The 16914-nt window shown below is 58.8% G+C and overlaps 1 protein-coding gene across 6 annotated transcripts in view; it reads right to left on the bottom strand.

Annotated features, from left to right (window-relative positions):
• MAD1L1 (mitotic arrest deficient 1 like 1) overlaps nucleotides 1-16914 on the bottom strand; it is a 199305-nt gene that overhangs the window by 61069 nt on the left and 121322 nt on the right. For 5 of the 6 annotated variants that reach the window (XM_036240352.1, XM_036240353.1, XM_036240357.1 and 2 more), the window contains 2 exons: nucleotides 8329-8469; nucleotides 937-993 (listed from right to left, as the gene is read on the bottom strand). In XM_036240352.1, coding sequence (XP_036096245.1) covers nucleotides 937-993; nucleotides 8329-8469 — 198 coding nt within the window. The remainder of the gene's footprint in view (nucleotides 1-936; nucleotides 994-8328; nucleotides 8470-16914) is intronic. The other variant, XM_036240354.1, reaches the window with a different exon arrangement.

Below are 16914 nucleotides of genomic sequence, written 5' to 3' on the forward strand. Positions count from 1 at the left end.
CCCTGTCACTCCTGAACCCACTTCTCAGCATGGAGCCCCCAAAACACCCTCATCTCCTGCTCGCTGGGCTCTGAGCACAGCCAACCCCGGCTCTCAGGTGCTGGGCCTGGGCCTCGGCCGAGTCCCGTCCCTGTCCTCCAGTGTCCCCGCCCTCCAGTGAGGGACGGCAAGGCGGCCCAGCAAGGGCCCGCACACAGAGACGACGCCAGGGCACGCACTTCAACTGGACCTGCTCGTGTCCAGGCATCCCTACGAGGGAAGCGCTGACCCGGAGCAGGGCTCTGACCTGTGCTGCAGGACCTGGGGCCCGACCCGACAGTGGCAGCCCGGCCCCAGCACCTACCAGCCGGCAAGTGGCCAGGGGCAGAGCGGCCACTAACACGCAGACATGCCCTGTGGCTTTCCTGTCCTGAGACCAGGCGCGGCTGCAGCGGCGTGACGGGCTGGTGGCCTGCACAGGACAAGCCTGCTGCAAACGCAAGTCCCCATGTGGTGCCACCCCCGCCACCCCTGCTGGGGTCTTGGGCAGCCACCTGGGGAGAGACCCGCACGCACACAGAGCAGCAGCCTGTCCTGCACACACGCAGGCTGGAGATCCTGTCTCAGTCTGGACTCGCTGTGGTCAGAGCCACCGGGGCTGAGGGCTGCGTGACAATGAGCAAACGGCACAGGCGCCGGGGGCAGGTCCTGACCTTGCGCAGGAAGCATGTCCCTGTCCCCACCTCACATCAAGGCAGCAGACCTGTCTCTGGGAGCCAGGACTCAGCTTCTAGATCCTGCACCCTCTCTGCTCCCGCCCGTGTTTCTGACAACAAGAAGGGACCATGGCAGCCAGGGGCTTACAGGATACGTCATGACGGGGACAAGACCTTCCGCATGGGCCAGGACCCTGGCTTCCCTGTGCACAGACCCCCAAGGGTACAGCTTGGGACTTACCATGTCCGCCCTCTGCTTCTGCCCTCCAAGCTCCTCCAGCGCCTGTGACAGCTGAGCCTTCAAGACAAGACAGACACAAGTCAGTGGACCCCCGTCTCTGCCTCCCATGCCTGATGGGGGCTGGAAAGCAGGAAGTGGCACCTGGGGGAGGGAAGAGAACCCAGGGCAGCTGGGAACACAGGGCTCGCAAAGCCCACTCCCAGGCTAGTCTCGAGAAAGCAACGGCAGAGGCAGCCGTGGCGGGGGCAGAGCCATGAGAGAGCAAAAGAACCGTCGCCTCCTCTGGTCCAGAGGAAGGGGGCCACTGTCCAGGAAAATCCCTGACGTGCTGCCCACTGCCCCCAGCAGGACTCAGACCCAGGCAGAGGACCCAGCCCACGGTGCACAGACATGGCAATGTTCTCCCACCTGGCCAGCGCCAGCTCCTGCCTGTCACGGGACAACACGGGACCAGGGTTCAAGCCTACATTCTAGCAGTGTGACCTCGAAAGGCTGGTGGGACTCAGTGAGGGGCAGAGCGGGGTCTGCAGCTGTCACCCCACAGCATCGATTCAGACAGCCACCCTGGGACAAGAACAGAAAAGCTCGAAGGAACTCAGCTGGTTTGAAAGGATAAAACTGAGAAACCTTCGGCTAGACCAGCTAAGGAAAAGGAAACAGGAGGGAAGGCTCGAACAAACAGAATCAGAAGTGAGAGGGCACATCACCCTCAACACCACAGAAGTAGACTCACATGAACAGGTACAATGACAGCTGGAGAACCTGGCAGACATCGATCAGCTCCCAGGAGCACAGCTGCCAAGGCTGAAGCAGAAAGGAAAAACCTCCCAAAGAAGGAAGGCCCAGGACCAGATGGCTTCACTCGTGAACTCGACCACAATTTACAGAAGACGAACACTCATCCTTCTTAAACTGCTCCAAAAATAAAGGAGGGGAAACGTCCAAACTCATTTTACGAGGGCAACACTATCCTAATATCAAAGCCAGACAAGGATGTCACGAGGAAAGAAAATTACAGGCCAAACTCCCTGATAAACATCGATGCGAAATTCTCCATGAAATATTAACACACTGAATTCAACAATAAAGAGGTCATGCACCGTAACCAAGTGGGATTTAGCCCAGGGATGGTTCCACATCCACAAATCCACATTAACACATGAAGGCTAAAAATCATGTGAGCATCTCAACAGATGCAGAAAAGCATTTGGCAAAATTCAACATTCTTTCATGATAAAAATTAATGAGGTACCAAAGGAATATACTTCAACATAATAAAGATCATATGCGACAGGTCCACAGCCAACATTGTATCAGCGGTGCAAACGCAACGCCTCTCCTCTCAGGTCCGGAGTAAGATGAGGAGGCCCCTCTCACCACCGCTATTCAGCGCAGCCCTGGAGTCCTGGCCAGTCACCAGGCGAGAGAGAGAAGGCATCCAAACAGGAAAGGAAAAAGTAAAATTACCTGTTCGTAGATGACATCATCTTATACACAGAAAACAAGACTTCACTAGAAAACCAGAATTCAGTCAAGTTGGAGGATATAAAGTCAACATACAAAATAGGTGCATTTCTATACACTAACAATAAACTATCTAAGAGACACCAATCCCATTCACAGCAGATCAACGACTAAGGAAGACTCAGAAACACTGTAACCAAGCAGAGGAGAGACCTGCCCACTGATGACAGACACTGAAGAACGTGGGAGACACCTTACATTCAGGAACTGGAAGAAGTAGTGATGTTGAAATGTCAGCTACAGATTCAATGTAATCCCTATCAAAACCCCAACGGCAATTTTGACAGAAATAGCAAAAAGCAACCCTAAAATCCTTACAGAACACCACGGAAGACCCCAGAGTCAAAGCAATCTTGAGGAAGAAAAACAAGGCTGGAGGCATCACACATCCTGATTTAAACTGTACTACAAAGCTACTGTCATCAGAACAGCGTAGCACTGGCAAAAAAAGAAACACAGACCAGTGGAACTAACGGAGACCAGAAGTAAAGCCACACACGGACAGTCACCTAACACTTGACATGGTGCAGATGGTACACAATGGAGGCAGGACAGTCTCCTCACTCAGTGGTGCCGGAAAACTGAAGCCCTATCACATACTATGTACAAAAATCAACGCAAACCAGATGAGAGATTGAAACCATAGGATGCTTGGAGGAAAACTGAACAGAGCTCTTTGATGTTCATCTTGGTGATGACCTTCTGGAAACGACCCCAGAAGCAGAGGCAACAGGAGCAAACACAAACAAGTGGGGCCGCATCCACCCGAGAGCTACTGCATGGCAGAGGAACCATCCACAGGACAAGAGGCCGTGGGAGACGACATCTGTGCCACACATCGCACAGGGGTTAACAGCCCATATTTATCAGGAACTCTTACAACTCAACAGCAAAAGAACAAATGCCCATTAGAAAATGGGCCAAGGATCTGAAAAGAAAGTCAGGAATGGGTGAATAAAGGAAGCGAGACCCAAAAGAAGACCCTGCACAACATCACTTCTGTCTGGACACCTGAGGACGCTGAGCGCGCAGGAATGTGGGAGAATGGTGGCTAAGGGTGGGAGCGGCTGGGAGGGACAGACGGCAGGTGTCCGTCAGACACACACTCCTGTGGTGTGGTGCAGAGCTGGAGACTCAGTGGACAGCATGACAACTAGTTAGTCGTAACTATCATGTACTTGAAATCTGGTAAGAAAGTAGCTCTTCCAGGTTCTCGTGAAAAAAAAAAAAAAGGAATCGTGCAGGGAATGGCCATGTAAATTAGCTGGCTGCAGTCACCGTTCCACAGTGCACATGTGCGTGAACACATCCAAGGCACAGTGTGTGTGCAGCCACGCCTCGGCCGAGTGGGGTCAGGGCCTGCGGGTCAGGTGCCTGCTCTGTCACGCTGGGAGGCACGCAGCAGCTCAGGACCCGGAAGCCAGCCTTCTGCCGCAAGGTGTCTGTACAGGCCGGCCAGCCTCGTGACGCCCTCCTGCACAGACATCGCTGCCCGAGTCCCAGGGCCGGTGCAACCCCCAGTGCAGAGCACGGCACCGCCTTGAGTCCTGCAGGTCTGTCCTGCTGCGTCACCAAGGGTGCCCGTGCACTGCATCCCCGGAGCCCAGGCCACCCTTCCTGTCCTCTTTCCTGCACTTCCCTGTGCGCCCAGCTCAATCTTAACTCTGCTCAGGGCTCGCCTGTGCTCTGGTCCTTCCCCAGGTGACAGCACTCACAGTAACTAAGGACAAGCACGGCCCGGCGAACCGCCCAGCGCTCAGAGCTGACAGCTTCTGGAGCGTCTGTGCGCACGGCCGCCTGGCAGGAGGATGTGCTGTTCTCTGCGCTACCCAGACCGCCGCAGCCTGAAGCCGCCAGCCAGCAGCACCGTGATCTGTTTGAACTACAGACATAAAGACACTGGAGAACAGATGGGCCAGGTGCCGAGTCGAGGTGGCACAGGCTTCCTAGCCACAGCCCACGGCGGAGGAGGGCTCAGGACACAGGGCCCCGGCTCCGGCAGCCACTGATGAGATGGGATAAATGCTACCCCTGCAAAATGGCACAGGCTTCTCCAGAGATAAGCCACTGGGGCCCTCCCATGATCAACACATCCACTTGGTTTACAGAAATGTTTTTTGCCGGAATCAAAACGTGTTCCACATCAAAACCAACTGATTAGGCTAACCCAGCGAGACATGTGGCCTGAAGAGCTAGGTGCGACTTCCAACGCCCTGCGCCTGTGGTTCCCGCCCTTTCTCCCGGGGACAGGCAGGCATCAGCCGCAGCGCAGAGGGTGAGGCAGGCCCTGGCTGCCATGGCGGTTTGCACCAGCAGCAGGGCCCTATGACGAGGGGCTGACACGGGGTGTGCTGTCTCGGCCTGAACCACGTCCAGCCCCACCCGTTTGGTCAGTCAGGTCTCCTGCACACAGCCACACCCACCATATTCCCAGCTACAGCGGAGCTGTGTGGACGGGCCACGACCGTGTGAATACACAGCCACAGCAGTGCTGCTGGCCCCTTCCGGGTGGAGCCTGCTGATGCCCGAATGTGAAGACCAGGAGCTTGGGGGTGAGGGATGGACGGGGAGACGCCATGGAGGAGAGAAAGGGGGGAGAGCTATAAACAGATTGACATGAAGAGAAAAGACGGGTGGAGGTGGGGGAGACAGAGGGCCAGGGTCCCCACGTCCATTAGCCGGAGTCCCACACGGCCAGCGACAGCCCTCCCTCACAGCCTGGACCCAGCGGCGAGGAGTCGAGGGCTGCGGGGTGTCTCCCTGCATGCACCTCGCACTCCTGCTGCTCACTCCGCACCCGTGCGCCAGGGGCCTGCATTGGGCGCGAGTGACGGATGAGCTGTCTGGAGGGCACTATGGAGCTGTTAACAGATGAAGTCTAGGAAGCTCTCTGGTTTTCACTGTGTCGACATGTGCTGCTCGACTAATGAACCGCTCACAGGCAGCTCCGAGCAGCTTTTAGAGCTCTCCACGTGTGGGCGGTGCTCAGAGGGTCCGGCACACAGATTCCGCTTAATAGAACAGGAACAGGAAACCCCTCCCCGAAGCCTGGAGAGCACCAGTCCGTGGCCTGCAGGCCTGCGGTCCAGCATGGGCTGCCATGACCTGCAGGGTGAGGACAAAGCTGGGGTACCTGCCAATGTGTTCCCTTCCTTGGGGCTGCAGAACCAGGCAGTGCAGGCGGCCCCAGCACAGGGGCCCCTCCTGCTCACTAAGGGGCGCTGGGAATAGGAAGGCAGAGCTCAAGCCTGGTGATGAGGGCAGCACCCAGGGCCTGGGGAGAAAAGTTCGAGGCTGTCCCTGGAGCACAGCCCCTCCTCCCAGGTGAGACAACTGGTAGCCCAGAGACAGACATGGGGTGGTGTGTGAGCCTCGGCCTGAGCCCCAGCTGAGTCAGGACTGGCCTCAGTCCCCTCAACTGCAGAGGGACACAACAGTCCCTGCTCTTGAGCAGCCAGCACACACATGAGGGGTCAGACCAAGTGCAGGGAGCTGTGGGCCCAGGGTTGGCCTTGGCGTGGCCCTGGTGCCTTGTGGAGCAAGGATGCCTCTCCCAGCGTCTGCTGTGGGCTGCGGGGTGCTGGGCAAGAGAGGAGGTCTGGAGGAAGGGTCGGCCCTTCCCTCTGAGGCTGCACACCCTGCAGAGTCCAGGTGAGACTGACCACAGTGCTCAAGGTGACAGACGTGGTGCACAGGAAAGAGGGAGCACTTCCCAGGCCCCTCCCCGTGCCGCCCACACCTCCTCTTGCAGAGGTGCTGCCCAGGCTGTGCTGCCTGTGTCTCCTTGTGGGTCGCTCCTAGCGATGAGGCTGCCCTCGCTCTGGCTGCCACAGACGCGGGCCCCAACCCACACTGACCCTTGTCCTGATCCGATGAGCAGCCCTGAGAGCAGGGGCCCCTCTGCTCCAGCAGCCAGCACGTAACTAGACTCGGGTCCTGGCTGTGGCAGGAGCGCTGGGGCCCCTGCAGATGGCTACCCCCTGCAGCTTCTCCCCAACAGAGCACCTGGGCACCAGGCAAACAGCCCTCCCAGCCCACCGTGTGTGTCTGGCTCCCACCTTCCCTCTTTGGGCTGGGAGCAGCAGGGCCGGGCCTCACTGAGCAGGCGGCCTGTGCACATGGGCCTGCACAGGTCAGGTCAGCAGGTGACTGGGGGGAGGAGATGGACGGGCAGCAGCAGGAAGGAGGGGGAGGGGCGTGGGGGAGGGAGAGGGAGAGTGGGGAGGGAAGGTGACATTCTCCTCCCAGCGCAGGTTCCAAGAGAGCCTTGCAAAGGAGAGAAGAGGTCTGCCTTGTCCTGTCCTGTCCTGTCCTGTCCGCGGCTCCCTCCATACAACCCCATCCCACCCTGGCCGAAGAGCAGGGCCCGCTGGGTCTGTCTGCTGCCACCTGGTGGAGGCCAGGAAGCATACAGCTGTCAACAGGAGTGGCCCAGGTTTGACCCCCTGGGGAGCACCAACTCCAGTCCCAACCTCTACTTCCCAAAGGGGTTTGGCTGTCTACTTCCAATACCTAAAGGCAGTCAGCCTCTCCTCACCAGAGGGCTGACACTCCACAGGGCCAGGAGACAGTGCCCACTGGCCTGACCCAGGAACGCCTGGCTGCCACCCCATATACTCTGGTCCTCCCCCCGGACAGCAGCTCAGGCCCAGGGGGGTTCTTGTGGAAGTTCAAGAGGGCCTGTTGTGTAGAACAGATTCAGAGGGTGCCTGGGGAAGGGCAGATGGCAGGGATAACCACCCCTTCCACAGACCCCAGCAAGCAAGAGCCACGGCCCCTTGACCCCTGGCCACGCCTGCCTTGCTGGGAGGGCGGGGCCTCTGCTCCACAGCTGGGATGGCCACAGAACCAGCAAAGAGCACCCAGGCTGGCTCCTGGGAACCACAGCCTCAGGGAGGGTGGGCTTTGGGGGGAAGGAGCTGGGGTGGGGGTCTACATCACCAGGAAGATCTGGGGACAGTGTGGCCTGGGGGAAGGGGAGGAAGGCAGCCAGGGCCATCAGCACGAGTGTCCAGGAGGAAGCGGAGAGGTGGGAGCCGTGGTGTGGCGTGGACAGCACATGAGCTCCCGTGGCCACGCCTGTGACAGCGAGGAGCACGTGGATGGTGGTGAAGCCAGCCAAGCCTGGGGCACCCTCCACCTCCCGAATTCTCCCATCACTCCAGGGGCAGATGGAAGGCGAGGTGACTGCCTGCGGCACTGCTGGCCATAGAAGTCGGGGACTTTCTCTGCTGAGACGGGGACCGTCCCAGGCAAAGCAGGCTGGTGACCCCCGTGCAGGTGGGACTGGAGAGTGAAGACAGAGGAGGCGGCGGGATGTCTCCCAGCTGCCTCCGACCCCATGGGAGGCTAGATCCCGGCTGGTGGCCCGTGCAGGTGGGACTGGAGAGTGAAGACAGAGGAGGAGGCGGGCGTCTCCCAGCTGCCTCAGACCCCATGGGAGGCTAGATCCCGGCTGGTGGCCCGTGCAGGTGGGACTGGAGAGTGAAGACAGAGGAGGAGGCGGGCGTCTCCCAGCTGCCTCCGACCCCATGGGAGGCTAGATCCCGGCAGCCAGCTCAGGGCTGTGGCAGAGGTGAGACAGGGTGACCAGGCCGGGCAGTGAGCTCCGAGGACGCTGCCAGCCCTCACCACCAACACACAGACAACTGGACACAGGGCACTAGGGGGCAGGACAGAGCCTGATGAGGTGAGGGGCGGGGCCTGTGTGGGCAGCGCTGGGACAGCCCAGGAGCCGCCCTGCACCACCCCCACTGAAGCGCCGTAGGTGTGCTGCCTCGGAGCGGCCATCAGGGCACTGACCCCATGGAGGCCCACGCAGCAGCGGGAGGAGGGTCTGCACTGGGCAGTCCCAGGGAGCACACTCACCTCCATCTCTGAGCTGTGGGCATGCACTTTTTGCACCATGTCCTCCGCCTCGCGCATGCGACGGGTCAGCTGGGGCGAGTACTCGGCCGGGGTCAGCTCGCTGTCGTAGGAGCCCAAGATGGCACGCATACCATCCCGCTCCTGTGGGCAGAGGGCAGGGGTCAGGCCCAGGGTGGCGGGGGGTGTGATGCTGGCGGGGCAGTGTGACGAGATGCCGCGTGGAGACGGGCAGGGTGTGGGCTGCAGACAGGAAGGGCGGGCCGTCAGGGCTCCCGCGGCTCCTGGGCTCCACCTGCACATGGCAGCTCTGACTGCCCGGGCCAGCCTGGCCTCCACGGGCCTCCGCTGCTCAGGAGGGACGCCCAAGCTCAGCCAGAGCCCAGGAGTCGGGCTGGGTGTGGTCTGGGCACCCACTCTGACCGCCTGGCATTGAGCTGCAGGGTCACAGAGACCACAGCCCAGTGGTCTGCTGTGTCCCCAGCTGGGCAGAAGGTCTCTACCTGGTCACAGCCAGTGTCCTGGGTTAGCCTGACTCCCTGAGTCTCATCAGTCAGGCCTAGGAAATCACTGGTGGGACCTGGCTAGGACGTGGTGGGAGTACCTTGCCTCTGGTGACCCATGACATTTGACCCAGTACACTCAGAGCCAGGTTCCAGGAGGGAGAGTCGCCGGAGCAGGGAGGCAGTGGTAGGCAGAGACGTGGGCCCCACATCTCCCCCACCTCCCAGCGCTCTCTGCAGGGTCCCAGGTCCCACGGAGCTCACACACAGGGCGCTGATGGCCACAGCCACACCGAGGCTGCGGGAGGTGCCAGGGCCAGCACAGCCCGGGAAGGAGACCCACTGGGCCGGTGCTCGCCCCGCCTCAGCGCCGTCAGTGAGGTGGGGGCCAGTGAGTTTCCGAGGGCACTGTGAGACTGGTACCACGACTGCGAAGCATCCGAGTGCTGGGCTTGGACGAGGCCCTCATGATGGCCACAGAGCCATCTCCTCCTCATGGGCAGACAGACTTCTGCGTTCTGATGGGTGCATCCCTTCCCATGGAGTCGGGGGCCAGGTGCTGAGAAAGGTGGTCCAGCCCTGGCTGCAGCCCCTGCCCCCGGGCAGGGCGCCCAGGCAACCCACAGACCCAAGAGCGAGACCCTGCACCGCCCTCCCAGCTGTGGGCAAGGTCCCCTGGCTGGGCGTCTCTCCCCTGGCAGAGACCCATCTCAAGCTCCACTCCTGCAGCACGCATGCCGCCCCAGCCCCCCCTCAGGTGAGACTACAGGAGGGTGCAGGTGGGCACGGGCCTCCGCCTTCTCCAGAGCCCAGCCGACCTGCTCCCCCAGGCCTCTGACTCAGCCTCCCCCAGCACTGCGCTTCATAATTAGTTGATGACAAAAAATTCAATAAGTGAGAAATTAAAGTTACAAATCCAACTGGAACTGGTCACATATCCATGGAAAATTTGTTTCCACAGGAAGGTTTATCAAGTGTCACAATTTTATTGAAACCCTCTGTCTTCCCGTTGACTGTTATGGTTTCGAGCTAGTTACCGAGCAGTCTCGCCAGGCCGGGAGGGCTCCTTCCGCGAACAAGCTGTGATGGGTGCTTTTATTGACCATAAATCCCCCACATCGCCCGCTCTCCTGCTCCATCGCAGGCGAGCTGTGGCCGGCAGAGAGGAAAATGTAAAATTGAAAGTTGTTTGTACCTTTTAGAGAAATTGTTTGGTCATTGAACTGTGCTAGTTTGATTGGATAATGACTTTTTAATGACTGGTTCCACTTGGGGGAAAGTTTGCTTCGTTTCCACTTGAGAAGGAGCGGCGACTGCGCGCAGAACAGCAGGCGCCCGGCCGCGGGGGAGCACACTCCCCCGAGGAGGCACAAACAGGTGGCATTTCCTGGGCACCTCCCGGGTGCAGGGCAGGCTGCTGTCACATTTGCTCATCGCATGACCAATGGCAACTCAGAGAGCTGGGGAGGGCATCACGCATGAGAAAATGAGCTGAGGACTTGGGGTGGAGGGGGCAAGGGAGGGTGCCTGACCCACCGCTCGCCACCCGGGTGCCCATCCAGAGGAGCCAGAGGGGGAAGGCGGTCCACCTGCCTCCTGCCTGTCCCTCACCTCAGGTCTCAGCTCCAATGACGCTCAGTCCCAGACACGCAGGTCCTCCCCTCGGGGCAGCCAAGCCCAGCACACCTCCCCACGCACAGCACCGCACACAGGGCATCCTCCGCCTTTCCTTCCACAACTCAAGCCCCAAGAGGGAGGCATCCTGACCCAGGCCCTCACCATTCACCCCCCGTGCCTGGTGCAGCCCTAGACGCATGGGATTGGAGGAAGGAGGAGATTCTCTCCATGTTGGTCACACGTCCCAGAGGCTGTAGCTCAGCAGCAGGGAGGGAGGGTTTTCTGCACATGTGGTCTCAGGCTAGCCTTTCCTGCAGGCAGCGGAGGCTCACGTGACTCCAGACCCTGCGGCTCTGCTCTGGGCGCAGGGAAAGCTGGGCACGGGGAGCACACGGCTCTGCTCTGGGCGCAGGGAAAGCTGGGCACGGGGAGCACGTGGTTCTGCTCTGGGCGCAGGGAAAGCTGGGCACGGGGAGCACGCGGTTCTGCTCTGGGCGCAGGGAAAGCTGGGCACGGGGAGCACGCGGTTCTGCTCTGGGCGCAGGGAAAGCTGGGCACGGGGAGCACGTGGTTCTGCTCTGGGCGCAGGGAAAGCTGGGCACGGGGAGCACGCGGTTCTGCTCTGGGCGCAGGGAAAGCTGGGCACGGGGAGCACGCGGTTCTGCTCTGGGCGCAGGGAAAGCTGGGCACGGGGAGCACGCGGCTCTGCTCTGGGCGCAGGGAAAGCTGGGCATGGGGAGCACGTGGTTCTGCTCTGGGCGCAGGGAAAGCTGGGCACGGGGAGCACGCGGCTCTGCTCTGGGCGCAGGGAAAGCTGGGCACGGGGAGCACACGTTCTGCTCTGGGTGCAGGGAAAGCTGGGCACGGGGAGCACGCGGCTCTGCTCTGGGCGCAGGGAAAGCTGGGCACGGGGAGCACGCGGCTCTGCTCTGGGCGCAGGGAAAGCTGGGCACGGGGAGCACGCGGCTCTGCTCTGGGCGCAGGGAAAGCTGGGCACGGGAGCACGCGGTTCTGGAAGGGGACGAGGCGGCTCCACGGGAGGCAGGCAGAGGCAGAGGCAAGCACAGGAAGGGGCGGCTTCTGCTGGAGTGCGTGTGCTTGTGTGTGCGTGTACGGAGTGACCTCCGCCAGGCAGGGCCTCACTGTCCCCCTCATTCCCAGTGGCAGGCAGAGAGCAGCTGTGTTTCAGATGGTTCCAGCCCTCACAGCCCCACGCCACCCGCAGCAGAGCCCCGACCAGCCCGGAGAGCTTGGCGCAGTGACAGGGTGGCTTCACTCGCGCCTTCGTCCACACTCACGAACACGACTCAAGCCTTGGTCTGAGCATGGAGGAGCCCCCGTGCCAGGTTTGCATGGGGAGGGTGAGGTGCAGCCCCCCCTTCCCTCCCCCCCCTTCCCCCCCCCCCCCCCCCCGCCTCCCAGTGCTGGAGAAGGAGAGCAGACACAGGAGGGCACCAGGGGCGGCTTCAGGAGGGAGCAGCTGAGCCCACAGATAGCGAGCGCACCCATAGGAGAGCAACAGAGGAGGGTGATCTTCCTCAGCTGGTCCTCCAGGTGAGCTGATTAACACCGAGCTGTGAAGTCCCGCCCACAACACACCAAGGAGTCTGCTCACGAGAGGGGCAGGCAGCGCCCTGCAGAGGCCACGGAAGCACTGGGGGTGGGGAGCTTAAGCAGTGGGTGCCCTGCACACCCCTGGACACCGTGCTCCCACCAGGAGGGCGCTGGCCCAGAGCCTGGCCCTTGGAGGAAGACTGCAGCCCAAAGCAGTGGGCGAGGGGAGGGAGAAGCGGAAGAAACGCGAGCCCAGGGCAGCTCCCACAGCAGACGCGGCCGGGCCCAACTCCTGCTTCACGACGAGCTGTGTGGCCTCGGGAAAGTGCTTGGCCTCTCCGAGCCACAGGCCCTCAGGCCCCTGCAGTGCACGTGCAGACGCTGCGAAGTGCTCCCGTGCAGGTGCACGAGGAGCCGCGGCCCTGCTCCCTGCGTTCCTTCTGGCAGGACAGCAGCAGGCAGGACAGCGGTCGGGCCGCCGCAGAAGCCCTGCCTCAGTAACTCAGAGCCCGCTTCCGGGTGAGGAAACAGGGACGCAGGGCACGCCCCGGTCCCAGAGCCCGGAGGTCCGGGCCTGCCACCCACCCCGCGTGTGTGGGCACACAAGTGCGCCTGCCTGCTCTCCATGGCTCCTCCAGAAGGGGCGCAGGCCTCACTTGTTTTCACTCTCCTGCCCACCCCCACCGCTGCCCCACCACAGCCGCTGGCCTGATTCACTCTCTTGCCACCCACTCCGTTCTGAAAGCGCTCCCCAGGGACTGCCAGGCGACATTCTCGGTGGCACTTCCTCCCAGGCGCCTCCCACCCCCAGACCCAGCTCCAGGCACACTTTTCTTTGAACAGGTGCTGCTCTTCTGCTTCCTCCCTGTGCCTCCAGCCTGCCCCAAGCCCACCTGCAGATGGCGGGAGCCCGAGGTGAGGATCCCTGGGTCACCTCCATCAGGGCCTTCTCCTTCCTCGAGCGTCAGGAGGGGCAACAAGCCCCAGCCCAGGGCTGTGGGTAGCAGGAAGTCTGCCGGGCAGGGTCAGAGGCTCCTCGGGGGACCAGGGGATGGAGGCCACACCTGGCGGCATCACCCCTATTCCAGAGCCAGGAAGAGCTGTGTGCCGTCCTGTCCACAGCTGACCCCAAGGACTGGCTCCTGTCCCCGTGAAGGCTGCCCCGCAAGAGGAAAGCCTGCCTCCCAGGAACCAACCCACACCTCGAACCCAGAGGGACGGGCCAGCCCTGGGCAGGCGTCCCCAGGGGGAGTGAGAGCCGGGAGGAGGGAAAAGCCAGAAACAGAGCCAGACACGGCCCGTGCTGAAAAAGGCGCACCCCGTCCAGGCCTCCAGCTGCAAGCATCCAGGCCTGAGGGTCACAGCAGCAAAACCACAGGGATCAGGGGACATGGACCCACACAGCTCAGGTCACAGGAGACTCGGAACAGAAAAACGTGTGTGGGATGCTCAGGACCACAAAGAAGGGCCAAGTTACTAGTAAGATACAATATACCAAAAAAACCACAAACAAGTTAGATGTGCAAAATAAAGCCAAAGTAGAAATGGAAAAAGTAAACAATTAAACATAGTAAGTGAAACGGCAATCTAGGCATGGCCAATGAGAGACGGTGTGAACTAAGAGAGAAATCTAAGGAACAACGCAGAAAGAAGGTGAGCCTGGCCCAGAGCTGGGCTGTGAGCACGGAGTCGCGAGTCAGCAGTCAGCCGCGCAGCTGGTGCTGAGCCTGCGGCGCCAGGGGCTGAGCAGGTGGAGGCCCAAGGCCATGCTGCTCTAGTTCTGACGGACTCAGTCTTGAACTTCTCGGCCGTGTCAGCACCCTGATGCACCCAGGGCACACCCCGCACCTTCAGAGTGACCCAAGAGGAACGTGCTCCGTGGCTGGGCCATCTGGGTGCAGGGAGCCGAGCAGATGCCTGGCTCTCCCTGGGAGCACGCTGCTGCGCGCCGGCTCTCCGTGCCCCCTCCCCAGAGCAGGGTGTGTTTCTATCGGCAAACCCCGGGGCCTTGACTGACCCTTGGTCATTTATTTCTAGCCAAAGCCGCCTGACCTTTTGGGCTCAGTCGACAAGGTTGAGAGACACAAGGCAGAGTGGGAAAGTCTGACAGGTTTCTATCAAAATTATGGAAAGAGGGTAAGAAGGACTGGAAGGGACAATAATCAAGGAAGTAATAATTGAGAATTTCTAGAACTGATAAAAATAGCCACACTCCTAGAAACCATCACGTACTATGAACAGAGGGGTGCAGGGTGGGGCACCCAGATGTCCAGGTGACAGAGCAGAACACCTGGACAACAGGCCTGGCTGGTGCTGGAGGACCCGCGAGGTGGTGCCCACCAGCAGCGCGGCCCAGGCAGGCGGTGCAGAGCCTGTCACGCAGAGGGAGGCTGGAGGAGCAGGCATGAGTCCAAGAGAGCGCATGCCCTAAGCATCGTGCCTTCAGACAAGCGCAGGGAGCGGCACAGACAGGGCCCAGGCGCCCCTCGCGTGCGGACAGGACAGCGGTGACAGGCTGGCCCTGACCATGCGAGGGGCCTGTGTGCCCATCCCATGCAGACTTTAGGGGCCGGCACAGGTCACAGAGCACTGCTCAGGCTCAGCTGTGTCTTGGAGCCGCGGCTGGGAGTCTGAGTGTGCATGAATTTCGACCACTCGGCGCCCCCCACCCCATGCAGTTCAAGGGTCAACTGTAAAAACCTGCAAGATACATGAAAGCAAGTTACGGAGAACGTGAAGCAGAAACCAGACCACAGACACACGTGTGCGCACACAGGTCTCTGGGAGCTCAGACGAGACCTGGCTGCCCGCAAGCGGGCTCGGGCAGACGGCCGGGCACTCAGGGAGGCTGTGCTTCTCCCCGTCTGTGCTGTATGACCTTCCATTGTAACATGAATGACACTATCCCCTCAATATGTTATCTACTGAGAAAAATAGATATTCGGTTAAAAAAAAAACCTAAATTATAATAAAAGCATTTAAAGGAAGCTGGGGCTTTAAATTGTTCTAGAGCAGCGGTTCTCAACCTGTGGGTGGCGACCCCTTTGGGGGTTGAACGACCCTTTCACACAAGTCACCTAAGACATAACAGTAGCAAAATTACAGTGATGAAGTAGCAACAAAAATAATATTATGGTTGGAGGTCCCCACAACATGAGGAGCTGTATTAAAGGGCCGCGGCGTCAAGAAGGCCGAGAACCGCTGATCTAGAGGGTTAGAGCGTCGTTAACTACCCACAACTCTGAACAGACATGCAGACCGCTACGAGAAGAGAAACAGAAAACACAAAACAGAAAAAAGAAACATGAGAAAAAGCTCAAATAAATTCAAAATGAGGCAAGAAAAGGAGAAAGTACCAAAACATGAGACTAATAAAAAGTATTAAACAAGAGAACAAAATTAAATGAAATAAATCAGAAGACTAAACAATATAAATAGACGTGAGTTTCCAACAAGGCGAAGTAATTGTTATTGTATAAAGAAAAACAAGTCTCAGCTACAGACCATTTATAGTAAACACCACAGAGTTTCAAAGTAAAAAACATGAGAAACATCCACAAAAGGAAGCTGCACCTGTACAAATATCAGACAAAAGAAAAGCAGAGAGTTTCACCACAGATACAGCACTTCCCAACAACACCACAAGAAAGGGCTCAATCAGTTCATCTGGACTGTGACCACTGAACTCAGATACAAAGTCTGTAAAGCGAACACTGATGAAACAGCCAACCTGGAGAGCGCTGTGAGCAGCGGCCGGCCGACCGGGAGTGCGCCTCGTTTCCGGCACACAGGGAACAGCTGTGCGAGCTCAGGCAGCTTCGGACACATGCGCGCCCTCCACAAACTTCAAGTAAAAGACCATTCAGAACTAATTCTTAAACTAAAAGGTAATTAGGTTAGAAGTCGATTGCAAAGATATTACTAAGAAAAGTTGACACATTTCTGAATTTAGAAACATACAATGAGCCTGGCTGGTGTGGCTCAGTGGATGAGCGTGGACCCTGCACCAAGAGGTCACTGGTTAGATTACCGGTCAGGGCACATGCCCAGGTTGTGGGCCCGATTCCCAGTGGGGGACATGCAGGAGGTGGCCAGTCGATGCTCTCTCTCATCGATGTTTCTATCTCTCCCTCTCCCTTCCCCCCTCTCTCTCTCTAATAGCAATAAAGAAAAAATCTATTAGAAAATTTTTAAAAATAAAAACAATGAACCACAGGTGCAGTGAAATGCCATGACGAGACTGGCTGCCATGCGGCCGGAACTGCGTGATGGAAATGTGCACTGGTGCTCGTGGGACTGCTGTGACACCTGGACCTCTTCTGAATGCCCCCCATCCACAAGAAGGGCTACATGAGCAATGCCGAGCTGCGCCCGCACACGCCAGGCTCACCGTGCATACGTGTCCCCGACACGTGCTCCCCTGCAGACAGAAACACACCTATGCAACGACTGTGATGCGAGAGAAAAAGAACTTAGCAGGAAACGTAAATTCAGGTTTCCTATTATAATAAACCTAAGAGTTTGAAACTAATGAACAAACCAACTTCAAAAGAATAGAAAAAATAAAACAGCACATACAAACAACATAATAAAAACCATAAACATAAATGAATACAAGAGAAAACAAAACAAGATATGTCAACAGAAACTTCCCACACTGAAGTGCAAAGAAAACGATGAAAACAGTAACACATCACTGCACAGCAGGACGATCACAAAAGGTGAGGCCCGCCCAACGAGAACAGCAAAAGGAGAAGACAGCGAGGACAACGGAGCGAACATCGGGAGGAGCGATGGCTGAGAGGTCTCCAAATCAGTGACAGTCATCAACCACAGACTCAGAGCAACAGAAACAAGAACAGCTTTTCAAATCTCCAAGTGGCTGTGTGTGACTGTGTGAGTGTGAGAATGTGGG

The sequence above is a fragment of the Molossus molossus genome, unplaced genomic scaffold (assembly GCF_014108415.1).
Source record: "Molossus molossus isolate mMolMol1 unplaced genomic scaffold, mMolMol1.p scaffold_m16_p_4, whole genome shotgun sequence".
Lineage (NCBI taxonomy): Eukaryota > Metazoa > Chordata > Mammalia > Chiroptera > Molossidae > Molossus > Molossus molossus.